The 19,954-nt window shown below is 47.2% G+C and overlaps 1 protein-coding gene across 2 annotated transcripts in view; it reads left to right on the forward strand.

Moving 5' to 3' along the window:
• Window positions 1-19,954, forward strand: part of GLT1D1 (glycosyltransferase 1 domain containing 1) — a 49,640-nt gene that overhangs the window by 15,693 nt on the left and 13,993 nt on the right. For both annotated transcript variants that reach the window (XM_063143681.1, XM_063143682.1), the window contains exons 6-8: window positions 181-237; window positions 12,939-13,034; window positions 15,947-15,996. In XM_063143681.1, the coding sequence (XP_062999751.1) occupies window positions 181-237; window positions 12,939-13,034; window positions 15,947-15,996 (203 nt within the window). The remainder of the gene's footprint in view (window positions 1-180; window positions 238-12,938; window positions 13,035-15,946; window positions 15,997-19,954) is intronic.

Consider the following 19,954-nt stretch of genomic DNA (forward strand, 5'->3'; position numbering starts at 1 on the left):
ATAAATAAATAAATAAATAGACATTCCAGACACCATTTTTTTTTAAAAAAATAAATGTTTATTTTTAAATACTTTTTTCACCCCCATGGTTGGGGCGGGGTGGTGGATAGAAGGAGGCCTTGGATTCCCCACTGATTTAATGCATGATTTTGTTATGATTATTTGTTTCGTTTCCTTTAGGAATTCTGACTTCCCCCAACGCCTCTTTTAACTGGGAGGAATTTCTTCAGACTGCTGGTAAGCACACGCACACTGTTTTCCCAGTTTTCTGAATGATACACTTGCCGGTCTCAAATCTCTGTCCTTTATGCAGTTCAAAGATTTCTATTCTTGGCGTGGACAGGAGGGAGGTTCTCTAGCCCGGTGTGGAAACCCAGACAGCTTTTACATAGGAACATTTGAGGATTTTGTTTTTTGCCCAGAAATTACACGAGCACGCCCCGTTTGCAGCTCCGAACGCAAGTGCGAGTGCAAGCATGGGCCCGCCAAAAATACTCACAAATTGTGGAACACGGGCCTGTGTTCATCTCATCCCTGATTTCCAAATTTGTGTCAATTTCTCCCGTAAACTGCATCAGCCCCCATTTGCACAAATCCCTTGTTTGCGCAGAGTGAGATGTGAACGGGAACTGGCATGAGCCCAGCAGTGGGGCCATGTTAGAATTGTGGCACTCTCAAACAGTACTCTTTCGCCTGTCCCTCCTTGAACATTGGCCTTTGCCATTACGTCCGTACTGGCCGGCCAAATGGGTGAAATTAATTGGACACCCGTTTCTGAATGCATCTTTTGAGACTTCTCGTTAAAAGCTTTCTCCCCCTTTTTTTTTTTTAGCTTTCATAATTAATGTCCATAACTTTCCTTTAAGCAACAAACACAGACTCCTTTTGAGAACTGAAATTGAAAACTAAACAGAGGCCGTGTCCTCTGGTTTCGTTACAGTTCCTGCTGGCAGGGGGGGAAATCAATTTTCTCCCTCTAAACCAAAACTAACGCTGTCAGGAAGGAGAGGGCACCGATCCAGCTTTTAATTCAGCATGAGCGAGAATAATAAGAAGTTAGAAATAATGCCGTTTTTTAAGAGTCAAGCCTGCACCCCCACCCCAAAACAAACTTGTATGACTACAAAGCGAATGCAGCTCTGGCTTTGCCGCTTCGTCCCATTCATTCATAAATTAGCCTCGAGGGCATGTCATTTTAGTAGGTCCAAGAGCGGAGAACCCCGGTTCTAGGTCAGCCTTCCCTAGCCCGGTGCCTTCCAGATGTTTTCGTCGGCCAACTAATGTGGTCAGTGGTTTGGAACACTGGGCGCCCAAGTGAAACTAAGCACGTATTCTCAGGGCGTGGTGTCAAGGCGTATGATGCGCCACCTTGCTGAAGCTAAGCTGGTCCGGACCCGGTCAGTGCCTGGAAGGGAGACCGCTGGGGATTCTCATGCTTATTTTTTAAAAAATTATTGATTGTTGCATTTATATCCCGACTTTTTTCCACCGAGGAACCCAAGGTGGCATACATAATCCTCCTCTCCATGTTATCCTCACAACAACCACCTTGTGAGTTAGGCTGGGCTGAGAGTCTGTGACTGGCCCAAAGTCACCCGTTGGGTTTCCATGGCCGAGTGGGGACTAGAACTCAGATCTCCCAACTCCCAGTCTGACACTTTAGCCGCTACACCCCACTGGCTCCCGATTGGGTTCTATCACGGAGGACAGGTGGGTTCTAAACGGATTTATACTGGACTACAGACTGAAAGAGCGGTTTCTTTCAATGAGGCTGCCTTGCGTTTCACACCACCGCAACAGTCAATGCTCCTTTGACTCTCAATGGGGCTGGCAGTGGGGGAAAGGGGTGGATCGGGACGGGAGGGGCCGGATTCTCGGTATTTCACTCTGGGGAAGTATTCAAGGAAACAACATTTCAGCAGCCTGTTCATCAATCCCGGCTGGGCGAGCGCCGCCCTCCCCTCCGTTACAAATGAACGGCGAGGATTCGATTGCTTTATCACGGCAGTAAATGTGTGTCATTATTCAGAACCAGTGTCCAATTCTTAAATTGAGCATTGTGAGGTTGTTTCATTTCCAGTAAATCATAGTGCACGGGCGCAGCCCAGGAACGAGGGGGGAGGGGAGGGGGAGAGAGAGAAATGGATAATTTTCAAAAGCGGGACGATTTGTCACCTGGGAGCGTTGCCCTGGCGATGATTGGATCCTGCACCTGGTGGTTCAGTGTGATTAAAGGAACTGGCAACACATGAATGAAGAAAGCACAGGGCGGGTGCGTGGTGGTGGTGCGGGGAGGGGAACCTAAAAAAATATATGCATGCATTGCTTCCAGTGTATTCTAATGCCCCCACATCGGAAGGAAGGAAGGAAGGAAGGGCTATATGTGCCTCCAAATAACGTAGAGGTGAAAAGCATTGTCAGCACCATCGTGTGACTTTGTTGTGTCTGAGAGCGGCCGTAGCTCAGTGGTAGAGCACATGCCTTGCATGCAGAAGGTCTCCGGTTCGATCCTCCGCACCTCCAGGAAGGGCAAGGAAAGAATCTGGCCCGAAACCTTGGAGAGTTCCTGCCAGTCAATGTTGACGATACTACTACTACTACTACTTTATTTCTTACCTGCCTCTCTGATAGGATCGAGGCAGGGAACAACAAGAAGCATAAAATACTGATTAAAACGTGGTATTCGCTGTTTAAAAACATCCTAAAAGCATCCTAAAAACGTACTAAAATATCCTGAAATTCTACTGGATAGGCCTGCCAGAAGTGATCAGTCTTGATAGCTTTCTTGAATGCTAAAAGACTGTAAAGCTGACGAGTCTCCTCTGGCAGGCCATTCCACAGTCTGGGAGCAGCAGAAGAGAAGGTCCTCTGGGTAATGTCAGCCTTGATTTTGTTGGCTGGAGTAAATTCTTCCCAGAGGACCTGAGTGTGCGGGGCGGATTGTACGGGGGAACGCGATCCCGCAGGTAGCCTGGACCCAAACCATGTAGGGCTTTAAAGGTGATAACCAATTATTATTATTATTATTATTATTTATTTATTTATTTATTTATTTATTTATATAGCACCATCAATGTACATGGTGCTGTACAGAGTAAAACAGTAAATAGCAAGACCCTGCTGCATAGGCTTACATTCTAATAAAATCATAATAAAACAATAAGGAGGGGAAGAGAATGCAAACAGGCACAGGGTAGGGTAAACAGGCACTGGGTAGGGTAAAACTAACAGTATAAAGTCAGAACAAAATCAAGTTTTTAAAAGCTTTAGGAAAAAGAAAAGTTTTTAGCTGAGCTTTAAAAGCTGCGGTTGAACTTGTGGTTCTCAAATGTTCTGGAAGAGCGTTCCAGGCGTAAGGGGCAGCAGAAGAAAATGGACGAAGCCGAGCAAGGGAAGTAGAGACCCTTGGGCAGGCGAGAAACATGGCATTAGAGGAGCGAAGAGCACGAGCGGGGCAAGAGTGTGAGATGAGAGAGGAGAGATAGGAAGGAGCTAGACAGTGAAAAGCTTTGTAGGTCAACAGGAGAAGTTTATATTGGATTCTGAAGTGAATTGGAAGCGCCCGGAAACTAATTGGCAGCCAGTGAAGCAATTTTAGGACTGGTGTGATGCGGCCACCCCTAGATGTTCCAGTGACCAACCTGGCTGCCATATTTTGAACTAGTTGAAGTTTCCAGACTAGGCACAAAGTCAGTGACTGACCCAAAATCACCCAGTGAGCTTCATGGCTGAGTGAGGTGTAGAACCCATGTGTCCCCAGTTCCAGTACAACAGTCTACCCACTGCATCACACAATGGCAAAATAGAACCTGAGCGTTTGGAGGTGGAGTGCCAGCAAATAGCAGCTACTAAGGGGCAAAAGTGAGAGGTCAAGTGCTTTCCAGACTAGGCACAGAGGTAGCCCTATGTAGAGCCTCGAAGTTACCAGTGCGTGCTCTACCATCTTTAGGTCTTCTAACTCTAGGAAGGGGCACAGCTGACGTATCAGCCGAAGCTGATAGTAGGCACTCCTGGCTGTCGCATCTATCTGGGCTGTCATTTGGAGCGATGGGTGCAGAAGCACCCCCAAGCTGCGAATGCAGTCTTTCAGGGGGAGTGTAACCCCATCCAGAACCGGTTGGCACACCTCCAAACCCAGGTTGCAGCCTTTGACAGCGAGCACCTCCCTCTTGTCTGGATTCAGCTTCAGTTTGTTTTTCCTCATCCAGCCCATTACCGCTTCCAAGCATTCAGATGCACCCACGGTCTGGGCCAGATGCACCCACGGTCGGAGTCTGTACAAGGCAGCGTCCTATGCAGCGGGGACAAAACCCCAGTGAACCGAGAGGTTCTTAAGTTTTGCCAGGAGAAGCCACAGTTCAGTGGTCAAGCTCACGCTTTACGTGCAGAAGGTCTCAGGTTCTGGTCACCACACCTAAAAAGGGATATTATAGAGCTGGGAAAAGTGCAGAAAAGGGCAACTTAAATGATCCAGTGGCTGGAGCATCTCCGCTATGAAGGAAGGTTACATCAATTGGGATTGTTTAGCTTGGAAAAAAGGAGGTTAAGAGGAGACATGATAGAGGTGTACCAAATTATGCATGGTATGGAGAATGTGGATAGGGAGATATTTTTCTCCCTCTCTCAAAATACTAGTACCCGGGTTCATCCCATGAAGCTGATGGGTGGGAGATCCAGGACAAATAAAAGGAAGACCTTCTTCACACAGCGCAGAGTTAAATTATGGAACTCACTACCACAAGATGTAGTGATGGTCGCCAATTTGGATGGCTTTAAAAGGGGGTTGGATAAATTCCTGGAGGTGAAGGCTATCAATGGCTATTAGCCCTGATGGTTGTGTGCTATCTCCAGTATTCAAGGCAGGAAGTCTGTGCACCAGTTGCTGGGGAACATGGGCGGGAGGGTGCTGTTGCACCATGTCCTGCTTGTGGTCGACAGCTGGATGGCCACTGTGCGAACAGAATGCTGGACTAGATGGAAGAAAGACCAGAGAGCTAGACCATTGGTCCATCTAACCTAGTGCTGTTGACACGGATTGGCAGCATCTGTCTAGGGTTGATCCTGCTGGGTCTTCTTATGTCCTTATGATCCCAGCATCTCCAGGCAGGGCTGGAAGAACTTCGGACGGAAGCCTTGGAACGATGCTGCCCATCTGTGTCAACGATAGCGGTTTAGATGGAACAGTGGCCCAACTCAGTGTCAGATAGCTTCCCATGTTCCAGCGTTCCTAGCGGTAGAGAGGGTCCCAGATTCCATCCACGACATTTCCAGGTAAGGCTGGGAATGACTTTTACCTGAAATGCCGGACAGCCACTGCCGGCCCAGACACGGGCAGATGGTAGATTTCTGAATGTTTTGGACTACAACTCCCAGAAGCCCCTGCCAGCATAGCCAATGCTCAGGAAAGCTGGGAATAGAAATCTCAAACAGTTTGAGGTCCCGGAGTCATAGACTACCTTGCGCGTGATGGCGCCGGCAGTCCGACTCGATATTAGGTGGCTTTGTATCTTCCCGAAGCGTTGCGATTGGCCCCCGAACCCAATACGTCCATCCACGTGCGTACGTAGGAGTTCTTAGGTCTTACGGAAAGTGATCAGAAGGCTTATTTCAGGACTTGGAAAAAGTCTTCCCAGGACCGAAAATGCCGGAACATGAAACATCTCTCGCGGGGCGGAGGCCTCAGCGAGAAGCCCCACTTTCGCTTTTTGTAGGCGATCGGTTAACACTTTGAAATGTTTAGCAGGGAGATGAAAGGGCTGTTCTTTAAGGGGGGGATGAAAGACTCCAGGCTGTTCAAAGGCAAGAGAGCGTCAGGATCAGAGAGGTGGTGTAACCCCTGCCATCAGGTTCCAGCGTAGTTTCGGCTTCTGAAGAAGAGAGAATCCAACCAAGGAAGGCCTGAAATGTCTCAGATCTGGACTGGCAACCTATATAAACACGCACACACACCGACTCTCTCTGGAAAACTGCCGAAAAAGGTCACCGAAGAATCCTGCAAATCTCGGCTTGTTTCCTCTGCTTTGCGGGATGCTAACTTCATTGCCCGTGGTGCGGGTCCTTCGTGCCTTCCCAGGGAAGGATGGCTTCACGAGTTGTTATGAGTGCTAGTGTTTCCTGATAACTGGAGCACCTGAAAGAACCCTAAAATGCAAAGGGTGTTTTGAAAGTCCCCTTTCAACAGCAACAAAAAGCTTTATGTTTTGGAATCAATGATACAATAGCAATGCATCCAATGGTATTGGATGCATTGCTATTGTTCACGCAAACCACAGTTTTCCCCACAAAAGAGATCCATATGTCACTTTAAAGACATATAGCTCTCTCCTTTTTTCTTCTTTTTTAACTCAAAAGTAAGTACAGGGGAACCCCGTCTGGATTGGGATCTTAGCACAGGGCGTAGGGGTATTTCATCCCCTTGTCCATACTGCGGAACTGATCCGGCCTATCTCCTGTGCTGATAGATCCCTTTTTGGTAGTATAAATGGAAAAATGTGGGCGGCGGGGCAAAGGGTTAAATCCCTCCCAGTTCCGTCCCCCAACTATAACTTTTAAAGTATTTTTTTAATTTGACCCTTGAAGCAAACCGTCAATGAAGACACACACAGTCTAGAGTGGGAAGCTCTATGCTGTACCTGCATTTTATATGCAAGAATATTGTGAGTAAATGTTTCCCCCTCCCCTGTCTTTCACTGAGTGCGGTCTCCTTTTATTAAGATAGCCTTCTGCACGTGTAGGACTGGTAAACACTCATTCTGTTTTGCCTTTTGCTTTTTCCTCTGCTAACTGCCTTTCCAACAGGAGGCATCATGTCTAAATAATCCCACCAGTATGGACATGGGTGTTGTACTCCCAACACATCTGGGGTGAGGGGGTCCAGTTTTTGGGGGGGTGCAGTTTGGACCAGCATTCCGTTTCCAAAGGGCAGGCCGTGGGAGGTCTGAGTTTGCATTGATGGCGATGGATAATCTTTCCCTGCCTTTTGTCCCTAACAACCGGTATTCACTGCTATACTGTCTCTGTTTATGAGGGACAGCTGGGGATTATCTTGATCTGGGGACCTTTTATTATTATTATTATTATTGCGCTGTTAGTCACTTGCCGAAACACTTGTGCAAGTGACGTCCAAAGCCAGTCTCCGGTTTTAAGGGATGCTGAGCGTTCTCTTATCAGAGAACACAGGGCGGCGAGCAGCTGAGTAAAAGCCTCAAATAAGGACAAAATGTCTCGCATTTTCTTTCTTCGAGCAAACGGGGCGAAATATATATATAAGTCACTTAAGATAAGATACTCTTTCCAGCAGGGTTTCTCTTTGATATCGCTAAGTTGCATAGAGGCCTGTAGGCGCTGCAGTTAGATTAACAATCTGCGAGGCACATTTTGTAAGAGTTTTATCGGCGATTCTCAAACAGTTGGAGGTGTTTTTTCCCCCCTTCATTCTTTGCCACGCGCGCTAGGTTGGCATTAAGCGGATGCTGTTCCAAAGCCCTTTTAAAGGGATGTTTCTCGTGTCTTGCTTTGTACTTTCAGATTTTCCTTTTAGTGTTCTATCGACAGTCTTTAGGGTTTTTCTTTTCTTTTCTTGATCTGGTCTCCTGATTGTATTTACAAAGCCTAGGGGAAGATTAGGCCCAGAGAGAAAGTCAGAGCCTGCTTTTCAAAGAGAGAACAGAGTGAACAGTATAAATATGCCTCGTCTTAATTTGGTCTTCTAAAAGCCCATTTGCGGCAGGGTTCCGTGACCAGAGGCAAAGGGATACCACTTCTGGAAATGACCATCCCATCCCAAGTTGTCATCCATTCCCGTAAGTCAGACTTTCGCCATCCCGGTGGCCTCCAGATGGTTTGGACAGCAAGTCACAGCTTTTCTGACCATTGACTATGCTGGCTGTGGCTAAGTCCAGAACTTTGGGAAGTTTCCCAGTTGGGGAAGGTTGCCCTAAAGCAGAGGAAGACTTAACCTGCGATGGTATTATGAAAGTTGGAGGAATTGATCCAGGGCTGAGATTTCATCAGTTCAGTCCCTGGCCCGGTCCGGAGTTCGTCTCGTTTTCTCACGAGCTGGTCCAACTTTGGTAACTTCCAAATTAGATTACTGCAATGCCCTCTACATGGGGCAGCCTTTGAAGACGGTCCGGAAGCTGCAGCTTGTGCAAAATGCGGCGGCCAGATTGATAGCTGGAACAGGGAGGTTTGAGCATACAACACCGATTCTGGCCCGCTTGCATTGGCTGCCTATATGTTTCCGAGCCCAATTCAAGGTGCTGCTTTTAACCTATAAAGCCCTACATGGCTTGGGACCACCATACCTGATGGAACGCCTCTCCCGACATGAACCTACCCGTACACTGCGCTCAACATCTAAGGTCCTCCTCCGAGTGCCTACTCCGAGGGAAGCTCGGAGGATGGCAACAAGGGAGGGGGCCTTTTCAGTGGTGGCCCCCCGACTGTGGAATGATCTTCCCGATGAGGCTCGCCTGGCGCCAACGTTGTTATCTTTTCGGCGCCAGGTCAAGACTTTTCTCTTCTCCCAGGCATTTTAACAGCATTTAACAACATTAAGTTTGTTTTTAATGGACCCCAGAATTGTTGTTTTTAAATGGATACTGTTGTTTTTATACTGTTTTTTTTTTATGTTTTTGATGGTTTTTAAATTTTGTATACTTTTAATGTTTACTATTTTTAATTGTTGTAAACCACCCAGAGAGCTTTGGCTGTGGGCCGGTATATAAATGTAATAAAATAAATAAATAAATAATAACTCAGTCTGCCTTGAGTCAGGGTTCCATTGCGTGCGGTATCTTCTCCATCCTTCAGTGCCCGTAAGAACACGAGATAACGTTTTTCTTTCCGTACCTTTTTTTTCGCCAGACTGATACAGCTCCAAGAGGTTCAGAGTGTTTGTTGCTTTTGATTCCTGCCCCCATGAGAAATCTTATCTGTCTAAGACAAACTTGCCACCTTGAAGACGGCTTTGTTCGTCAGTAGACGCCGAGAGAATCAGAAACGCAATGTGTTGATTTTGGTTGCGGCGATAGTTTGAGATAAGTCGTTGTGGAACTGTGCAATGAGCTTCCTCTTCTAGATTTTTTTTGGGTGTGTGTGTGTGTGTGGTTCTTTGTTAATCAGGGAGATATCGATACTTCGATCTCCTTGAGTTTTATCTTGGCTCAGTTTGTTTGCTTCTTTCGTGCGGATCAGAATCGTAATTTGTGACGACCTTTGGTAGTAAATAAATGAATGCCACCAGCTAATGCATATCCTGGAGTCATGTTTGAAAATTTAAAACCTTTACAGTGGCTTTCGGTTAAGCAAAGAGAGACTCAAAACTCGTAAGTGACCTAGCGGGCTCCAGAAGCCTGCCTTTCACAGTAAAAAGCTGGGATGGAGGACGCTGGGTTCTGAGGCAACCCTCGACATTAATCTTTTATTTTATTTTATTTTAATATATTTATTTATTAAATTTATAGACCGCCCCGTAGCCGAAGCTCTCTGGGCGGTTTACAAAAGTTAAAAACAGTGAACGTTAAAAAAAAGTATACAAAATTTAAAACCATCAAAAATATAAAAACAGCAGTATAAAACAACAGTATCCATTTAAACAACAACAGTTCTGGGGTCTATTAAAAAACAACCAAACTTAGCATATGTTGTTAAATGCCTGGGAGAAGAGAAAAGTCTTGACCTGGCACCGAAAAGATAACAATGTTGGCGGCAGGCGAGCCTCATCGGGGAGATCATTCCATAATTGAGGGGCCACCACTGAAAAGGCCCTCTCCCTGGTTGGCATTCTCCATGCTTCCCTCGGAGTAGGCACCCAGAGGAGGATCTTAGATGTTGAGCGCAGTGTACGGGTAGGTTCATGTCAGGAGAGGCGTTCCGTCAGATATTGTGGTCCCAAGTTGTGTAAGGCTTTATAGGTTAAAAGCAGCACCTTGAATTGGGCTCAGAAACGTATAGGCAGCCAATGCAAGCGGGCCAGAATTTCTGAGCCCTGTGTGCAGGTCTTATGGAAACAGATACTATATTGAGGTGTGGGGTGTGCTGGTCTCGGACCGTAATAAAGTGATTTGATTTGAAGTGTGGGGAACCTGTCTAGAGGTTGTTGAACTGCAATTCCCATCTCCCCCAATTCTCATAATCCCATCACTTGGGGATGATGCAGTCCAGTAACATTGGAAGTGCCACAGGTGCCTCATGACTAGGATACCTGAGAGACTGCCTTCTCCTTTAACACCCTGCCCCGGTGACTGAAGTCGTGCTCCTGGCGGTTTCACACGGACCTATGGCCTGATTGGAATCCACCTGGAGAAGAGCCTTCAGCGCGGTGGCGCCTTTCCACCTGGAGAACAGCCTTCAGCGTGGTGGCCCCCTTTCCACCTGGAGAAGAGCCTTCATCATGGTGGCCTCCTTTCCACCTGGAGAAGATCCTTCAGCGTGGTGGCCCCTTTTCACCTGGAGAACAGCCTTCAGCGTGGTGGCCCCCTTTCCACCTAGAGAAGATCCTTCAGCGCGGTGGCCCCTTTCCACCTGGAGAACAGCCTTCAGCGCGGTGGCCCCCTTTCCACCTGGAGAAGATCCTTCAGCGTGGTGGCCCCTTTTCACCTGGAGAACAGCCTTCAGCGTGGTGGCCTCCTTTCCACCTGGAGAAGAGACTTCAGCGTGGTGGCCCCCTTTCTGCCCCCCGAGGTCAGGCAGGCGCCGACGTGATGTGTTTCTGGTGCCTCCTAAAACTAGCTCCATTCCAGGAAGCACTCCTTGATGGACAGCCAAGGTTTTTATTGGCAGTCTGTTTTTTGGGTTTAATAATGTATTCGTTTTTGCATCCCTTATTATTTTAATTCTTATGTTCATCACTCCAGAATCTGTTTCAGATATACAAGTTTTGCAAATAAATCATTTCTGCCCCTTCAAATGTTTTGGCCTACAACTCCTATCAGGCTTAGCTGGCAGATCCAATGGTGAGGGGATCATGGGAGTTGTAGTCCAAAACACCTGGAGGGCCATGGGTTGCTGTCACGGTATATGATCGACAACCCCGGGGCTGCGTTTAGGATCCATTCTCAAATTAAACATCTGCTTGTGGACATTCTTGAAAGGAGCAGTTTCAAGAAATGCTACTTTTCATGGGTTATTAGAGGTCAGAACGATCTGTTGATAAATATTGGGCTAGAAAAGGGAAGAAGAGTTATTAAAAAATCGTGGGATTTTTCTTGTGCAATCAAATTAACCCGTTGCCTCTGTGCAAAGTAGGGGTGTGCATGGACCCCCCGCTCCGCCCTGCGGGCCGATCCGAAAATTTCGGGTCGGCCTGCTCCGCGCCGCTCCGCCCATACTCCGCTCCTCTTCGCCGTGGAGCTCCAGCTCCGAATTGGAGCTCCGCAGCGGAGGGGAGTTGTGCCAGGTAAGGCCGGGAGAGGAGGGCGGGAGGTTTACCGGGCCCTGCCGCCATCGCCGCCCATGCGGCGACAGCGGCAGAGCCCGGTAAGGGACCAAGGGGGAGGGGGGCCTTACCTGCCTCCATCTGCGGTCCGTCGGCGTCTTCAATGGAATTCAACCAGGAAGCCCCGCGGGCTCAATTGAAGACGCCGACGGACCGGGGACAGAGGCAGGTAAGGGAGAGGAGGGCGGAGGGGGTTACCGGGTCCTGCCACCGTCGCTGCCCATACGGCGACGGCGGCAGAGCCCAGTAAGGGACCAAGGGAGAGGGGGGCCTTACCTGCCTCCGTCCGCGGTCCGTCGGCGTCTTCAATTGAGCCCGCGGTTCAACCAGGAAGTCTGGGCCGCATGCGGCCCAGACTTCCTGGTTGAACCGCGGGCTCAATTGAAGACGCCGACGGACCGCGGACGGAGGTAGGTAAGGGAGAGGACGGCGGGGGGGGGGGTGTTACCAGGCCCTGCCGCTGTCGCTGCATGGGCGACAGCGACAGCGGCAGGGCCCGGTAAACCCCACTTACCTTTCCGGTGGAGCTCCGGATCGAGGCGAAGGATCCGCCTTCACCTCGATCCTCTTTGCCACGCTCCGCCGGCCCCCCTATCCTCTTCGCCTCCGCCTTAAGGGCAGGCGAAGCCCCCCGCTCCGCTTCGAATTCGCCGGTCCGGTTAGAAGCGGAGCACATCCCTAGTGCAAAGGGAGAAGGCAAAAAAAAAAAAAAAAATCAATTTGGAAAACAATGGGATGAGTTTAAATCTTATTGGAATATTAAACAAAGTGTCATTCAGGGTGACTCTTTCTATGAAGCAATATACATTTGAGTTTTTAGAGCATTGGGGATATTTTGGTTACGAACCCTCCTTTTCCTTCGTTACTCTTTCGTCAACATTTTGCAACTGAGCTCTGTTTTGAGTCCTTGCGTTTATTTTATTTATTTAATTATTTTTTTTAGCCATAAAATGTATAAAATGCCACCTCCTAAGATCAAACCGCATTGCCTGTTCTGTTGTCTGCAGCCGTACACGACAGCACGGCTTTTTCTCCGATTGAAGCTAAATGGCGCGGTTGAAAATTCTATGGAAATGAAAGCCTTTTTAAACCCCTGGGTAGGTTTTTAATTTTAAAAAGCAATATCGCCGGAACGTGCCACCAAGCTAACTATCCCCCAGCGACATTTAGGGGGAAATAAGCTTCTAGAATTATCGCGGCGGCGGGTGATAGTTGAGCGTCTTGTATTTTACGCCAGTCTTAAACGAGATCACAAAGATTTTAGGAGTTCAACGTGCTAAGTCAAGTGAGTTGGATGGGGGTGGATTTCATGCCATTTCATTTATTCCAATTCTATACTGCTCTCTGGGCAGTTTATGTAGGTTTAGATAGCAGCATCAGACCTTGCGGCCTGCCTTTATTTACTGACTGTCCTGATTTCGTTCTCGTTTTCCCCCCTTTCACTATTTTTGAACGTGTTTTAAGATTTCTTTACAATGCTTTTTTTTTAAAAAAACAGGGATACCTCAGGACATCAACGATCAGCGCCTCTTCCTCTTAATCTGCGGTCTGAGAAGAGTCAAGGACCCACTTTATTTGGTGGATGTTTTTGCAGGTCAGTTTCCTCCACTTTCCATTTTACTGCTGAAGAACCTTGGTCAATCTAGAACCATAGAATCACAGAAAAGTAGAGTTGGAAGGGGCCTATAAGGCCATCTAGTCCAACCCCCTGCTCAAGGCAGGAATCCACCTTAAAGCACCACTGACAGATGGCTGTCCAGCTGCCTCTTGAAGGCCTCTAGGGTGGGAGAGCCCACCACCTCCCTAGGTAACTGATTCCATTGTCGTACTGCTCTAACAGTCAGGAAGTTTTTCCTGATGTCCAGCCGGAATCTGGCTTCCTTTAACTTGAGCCCGTTATTCCATGTCCTGCACTCTGGGAGGATCGAGAAGAGATCCTGGCCCTCCTCTGTGTGACAACCTTTTAAGTATTTGAAGAGTGGTCTCATGTCTCCCCTCAATTTTCTCTTCTCCAGGCTAAACATGCCCAGTTGTTTCAGTCTCTCCTCGTAGGGCTTTGTTTCTAGACCCCTGATTATCCTCGTTGCCCTCTTCTGAACACGCTCCATCGTGTCTGTATCCTTCTTGAAGTGTGGAGCCCAGAACTGGACGCAATACTCAAACAACTGCTCTTAACAGTCAGGACGTTTTTCCTGACGTCCAGCCGGAATCTGGCTTCCTGTAACTTAAGCCCATGATTCCATCTCCTGCACTCTGGGATGACCGAGAAGAAATCCTGGCCCTCCTCTGTCTGACAACCTTTCAAGTCCTTTGAAGAGTGCTCTCATGTCTCTGAGCTACATCACGGTTGGGCGACCTTGTGACCCTCCAGATGTCATTGAACTCCAACTGACATCTGTCACAGAGCGCATAGTTAAACTATGGAATTTGTTACCGCAAGATGTAGCGATGGCTGCCAATTCAGAAGGCTTTAAAAGGGGAGTTGACAAATTACTGGAGGAGAAGGTTATCAATGGCTACTAGCCCTGATGGCTATATGCTACCTCCTGGATCAGAGGCAGTAAGCCTATGTACAGCAGGTGCTAGGGAACATGGGCAGCAATGTACTGTTGCAACGTGTCCTGTTTGTGGGTCCCTGGTCAACAGCTGGTTGGCCACTATGTGAACATAGTGGACCCTCAGTCTGATCCAGCAGGGCTCTTCTTATGTTCTTATAAGAGGTAGAGTGTGTGTGTGTATGTATGTATGTATGTGTGTATTTATTTATTTATTTATTACATTTCTATACCACCCAATAGCCGAAGCTCTCTGGGCGGTTCACAAAAATTAAAACCATAATAAAACAACCAACAGGTTAAAAGCACAAATACAAAATACAATATAAAAAGCACAACCAGGATAAACCCACGCAGCAAAATTGATATAAGATTAAAATACAGAGTTAAAACAGTAAGATTTAAATTTAAGTTAAAATTAAGTGTTAAAATAATGAGAGAATAAAAAGGTCTTCAGCTGGCAACGAAAGGAGTACAGTGTAGGCACCAGGCAGACCTCTCTGGGGAGCTCATTCCACAACTGGGGTGCCACAGCAGAGAAGGCCCTCCTCCTAGTAGCCACCTGCCTCACTTCCTTTGGCAGGGGCTCACGGAGAAGGGCCCCTGTAGATGATCTTAAGGTCCGGGCAGGTACATATGGGAGGAGGCGTTCCTTCAAAGAACCTGGCCCCAAACCGTTTAGGGCTTTAAATGTCAATACCAGCACTTTGAATCGGGCCCGGATCTGGACTGGCAGCCAATGAAGTTGTAAAAGGACTGGCGTGATGTGATCTCGCCGGCCAGTCCCTGTTAGTAAACGGGCTGCCCTGTTTTGTACCAGCTGAAGCTTCCGGACTGTTTTCAAAGGCAGCCCCACGTATAACGCATTGCAGTAATCCAAACGAGAGGTTATCAGAGCATGGATCACTGTAGCTAGGCTACATGAGAGAGAAGGGGGCACAGACCCTTACATTTGTGTTAAAGAAGGGAAAACACAAAACTGACGTGACTTCAGAACTGGCCCTCAGGGACATACCATTGATTAAGCGGTGGAATTAATCGCCGGGCTAATCCAATCTCTCCGTGTGGAAACGAAGCTATAAATACGACTATCTAAATATAAGCTGGCATAGTAAGCAGTACACTTCACTAATAAAAGTAAGTCTGCTGTCACCTGATTAAACCAATCTTAGCTGATTGATTGTATGACATTTAGTCAACAAATCAATTAGCCCTCCTGAGCTCGTGGGACTACTGTAAATCCCGGCCGCTGTTTGAAGGATTTGTAAAGTGTTTTTGTACGGCCGAACCACTTCCTTCCCCGTGGTACCCCTCAACTATTTATGGGATCAGTTGTCCAGTGGGGGTTCACCTCCCTCACTTTTTCATTCCTTTTAAAGAGTTACATAGCACTCTTCAAATACTTGAAAGGTTGTTACACAAAGGAGGGCCAGAATCTCTTCTCGATCCTCCCAGAGTGCAGGACATAGAATCATGGGCTGAAGTTACAGGAAGCCAGATTGCGGCTGGACATCAGGAAAAACTTCCTGACTGTTAGAGCAGTCCGACAATGGAACCGGTTACCTAGGGAGGTCATGGTCTCTCCCACACTAGAGGCCTTCAAGAGGCAGCTGGACAACCATCTGTCAGGAATGCTTTAGGGTGGATTCCTGCATTGAGCAGGGAGTTGGACTCGATGGCCATATAGGCCCCTTCCAACTCGACTATTCTATGATTCTAAAGCTGGTTGGTCATTGTATGAACCGAATGGACCCTTGGTCTGATCCAGTTGTTACTGTTAATACAAACATCCTGATGCTAGGTGACCCAAATAAGTGTTTTTTTAAAAAAACTACAAAACCTTTATCTTGATTCAAGCCTCTGGTGATAGAATTGAACCTCTTGATGCCTTAACCCTTGAATGAATGTCAACATTTTCCATAACCAGAACTTTCTCCCGCTTGTTTGATAGAATGGCACCGAGAGGAACCCAGCATACACCTGATTATCATTGGACCAGAAGTAAGTTGTTGTTATTGCTATTATTATTATTATTATTATTATTATTATTATTATTTCCCTTTTTCTTCCAAACAACCTTTGGAAATACAGAGTCTTTGATTTTTGTTGTATGTAAATTTGTTTTTGCATTTCGTTATGAGCAAAGTCCGCCTCCACCCAACAGAATGCAGTGCAAGGATTGCACAGAATCTCTTCCCAGATCAGATCTGCCTGTCCTCTAAGACACCCCAAAACTGCTTCCCCCCATCCCCGGCAGATATTTCATTAAAGGGATGCTCGTGATATGCTGGAGGGGAAAAAAACCATCCTATTTATTTATTTATTTATTTATTTATTGCATTTCTATACTGCCCAATAGCCGGAGCTCTCTGGGCGGTTCACAAAAATTAAAAACATTCAAAGTATAAAACAACAGTATAAAACCATACTATAAAATACAATATAAAAGCTCAACCAGATAAAAACAGCAGCAATGCAAAATTACAAATTCAAAACACTGAGTTAAAATGTATTTATAGACTGTTAAAATGCTGGGAGAATAAAAAGGTCTTCGCCTGGCGTCTAAAAGCATATAATGTAGGTGCCAAGCGAACCTCCTTAGGGAGCTCATTCTACAGCCGGGGTGCCACAGCAGAGAAGGCCCTCCTCCTAGTAGCCACCTGCCTCACTTCCTTTGGCAGGGGCTCGCAGAGAAGGACCCCTGAGGATGACCTTAGGGTCCGGGCAGGTACATACCGGAGGAGGTGTTCCTTCAGATAGCCTGGCCCCAAGCCGTTTAGGGCTTTAAATGTTAATACCAGCACTTTGAATCGGCCCGGACTTGGACTGGATCCTATTTCAAGCAATTGCACCCCTCCGCCACTATCAGCCTTGTCCAGGAGTGCAGCCAATCACAAAATGTTGCCACGGAGAAGAACCCATCAAATTCCTCAAAGGTTTTGTTTTGTTTTTTTAAAAAAGAAAACCACTCTGTTCGGGGAAGGGAAGTTAGCCACAAGGGGGCATCTGGTGTTATTGTTGTCTTTCGTGGTGCACTGAATTCTAGCTAAGATGAAGTAGCAGCTGCTTCAAACTGGACCCAAGGATATGCTTGTGATTCCACCGGGCAAAACGTAGTTGATCTATAGAATTCATTACCCCTGGATGCTCAGAATCCATAACTGGAATCTCTAATTGGCTAAATGAAACGCTTACTAAGAACATAAGAAGTCCCATGCTGGATCAGACCAAGGGTCCATCTAGTCCAGCACTCTGTTCACACAGTGGCCGACCAGCCATCGGCCAGGGATGAACAAGCAGGACATGGTGCAACAGCACCCTCCTTCCCATGTTCCCCAGCAACTGGTGCACACATGCTTATTGCCTCGAATACTGGAGATAGCACACAACCATCAGGGCCAGTAGCCATGGATAGCCTTCTCCTCCAGGAATTTATCCAACCCCCAATTTGAAGCCATCCAGATTGGTGGCCATCACTACATCTTGTGGTAGTGAGTGCCATAATTTAACAATGAGCTGTGTGAAGAAGTCCTTCCTTTTATTTGTCCTGGATCTCCCACCAATCAGTTTCATGGGATGACCCCGGATTCTAGCATTTTGAGAGAGGGAGTAAAATGTCTACCGACAACTCTCTTCCTTGAATAAAATAATAAAAAAAAGCGTCGGACACCCGATCCCAAATCAGGATCCTTCATGACATTGGCCTGCTAAAAACCGCCCTGCCTCCTTCGGCCCTGCTGTTTGTCTCTGACGGTGCATCTTGGTTTTCTAAATGTGTCGATCCGTCTTCTCGGCTTCTTTGGCAAGCGGCAGCCCCATTATTATTATTATTATTATTATTATTATTATTATTATTATTATTATTATTATTGTATTTATTTGTATCCCGCCTTTTGCCCAATGCTGGGCCTCATGGCGGTCTTACAAAGTTTAAAATATACATGGGGGGGGGAGGGAAACAAAACCATAAACAATTAAAAAAATACACAACAAAATTATAAGACATTAACATAGACAGAGGGCTGGATTATTCTCCAAAGGCCTGCTGGAACAAAAAAGTTTTAGCCTGCTTCCGAAAGCCCATCAAGGAGGGAGCCAGCCTCGCTTCCCCGGGAAGAGAGTTCCAGAGCACCGGAGCAGCCACCGAGAAGGCCCTCCCCCATGTTCCCACCAAGCACGCCTGTGAAGATGGTGGGACTGAAAGAAGGGCTTCTCCAGAAGATCTCAAAGCACGGGCAGGCTCATAAGGGAGAATACGGTCTTTCAAATAACCTGGACTCCTGTACCCCATGGAGTAAACACATCCTGTGTCTACTGATGAGCCGTTGTTTCTCGTTCTACACCTCTCACGTCGGCACCGACAACTCGTCTCTGCGTTGCACACAGTTCAGGCTATTTCGAGGCCGTTTCTGCTGGTCTGCGTTTGCACATAATTAACAGATGTTAGCTGGTAGCAAACGACTGAGATTTCTGTCTGGCGCGAGTCTGTACAAAACGCCATCTGACAGTGGCATTGCGGGGAAAGGAAGGAGGGGGGAATAACTCCAGGTAAATCTGATTAACTTCTAGAGACTCAGGCTAAACTCTTTGGGGTTGCAATACGGGGGAAGTTTGGACTTCAGGGGAGGGAGAAACCATGGGAGCCATTCCATCACTGTTGGTTGCAGCCAATGAATCACCAAAGGTTAGATTCTTCAGAATGGTGGGATGTGAGGGGGGCGGGCGGCGGGAATGCATCACCTAGCTAAAAAGCCCATTTCAAAAACCTACTCATCAACTCCTACCCTTGCAAAGAAACCAGCCTACCCCCAGCTGTCCTCGTGTGTCATGTCTAACCCTACTGCCCCTGTTTTGGGAGAAGGTGTTTCAGGTAATCAATCAGAATCAGAGTCAGAACTAGAAGACACAGCGCCAGACACCAGCCAGCCTGTACCAGCTCTCACGGGCGATTCCCCAGCTGGGAGTCAGCCCTCTCCAGAGCTTATCTCCTCAAGGCCAAATCCTACACACTCTGTGGGAAGTGAGCCTTCTTCCATAGGTGAGCGTCCTGACAAGCTAGCTGATGCTAGGGTCGGCCGGAAGCTAAAACGCAAGGAGCGGAAGGAAGGTGTGAGAAAGTCGGTCTGACTAGGATTGCACCAGAACCTGCCTCCACACCAGGCTCTCTGAAGTTACAGGCGTTTGGGAAGGGGCTTTCTGTTCTTCCTGAACAGACAATTGTCTTGCTTAATTTGCATAGTTTTGCCTAGGGGGAAGTTTCCAAGAGATTAGACTCTCTTCAGGCAGAAGAGATGTTTGCTGCTTAATAAAAGCTTTGTGGATTACCTAGGAGGCCTCGTCATTTGTCTCCTATCAAAAGCAGGAGCTTTCTGAGAAACACGACATCTGTATACTGGAGATCCCATTACTTTAATCAACTCCGTGACCTGCTGCTTTTTGCAGTTTAAATGGCAGCATAATCGCCTCTGTCCACCACTACCCCATCTTCGTCGGCAAGGCGTGGGATAGGCGGAGGTCTCCGGACGCGGAGTCCTCTTGCCTATCAAGAGCGCCATCCACAGGATTGCACTCTAAAACTCTTTTCTCCCCTATTTTTTGTGCAAATGAACCGTAGACTCACCTGGATTTTGCAAGAAGTTGGTAAAGTTTGCCAGATGATGTGACGGCCACCCTGCCCTGTCGCTTCAAACATCTCTGATGCAGAAGGAGTGCAATTTCCTCCCCCCACCTCTATTATTAACTTGTCTTTTAAAACGTTTGGCCCCTATATTTTCATTAAAACACTGCGCTGTCTTATTACCTTCCCCGTTCCGTTGCGGTGGTTGGCTGTTGATTTTGGTTTTTCCCCCTTTTCTTTTCTTTTTTAATCTTCGTGTCTTTCCACTCCGATACACTGCGAGATTTGAAAGAGAACTGGCATGGAAGAGAAAATTGGGAGGCAGGTATAATGCATTTTGTG

The sequence above is a fragment of the Elgaria multicarinata genome, chromosome 18 (genome assembly GCF_023053635.1).
Source record: "Elgaria multicarinata webbii isolate HBS135686 ecotype San Diego chromosome 18, rElgMul1.1.pri, whole genome shotgun sequence".
Taxonomy (NCBI): Eukaryota; Metazoa; Chordata; class Lepidosauria; order Squamata; family Anguidae; genus Elgaria; species Elgaria multicarinata.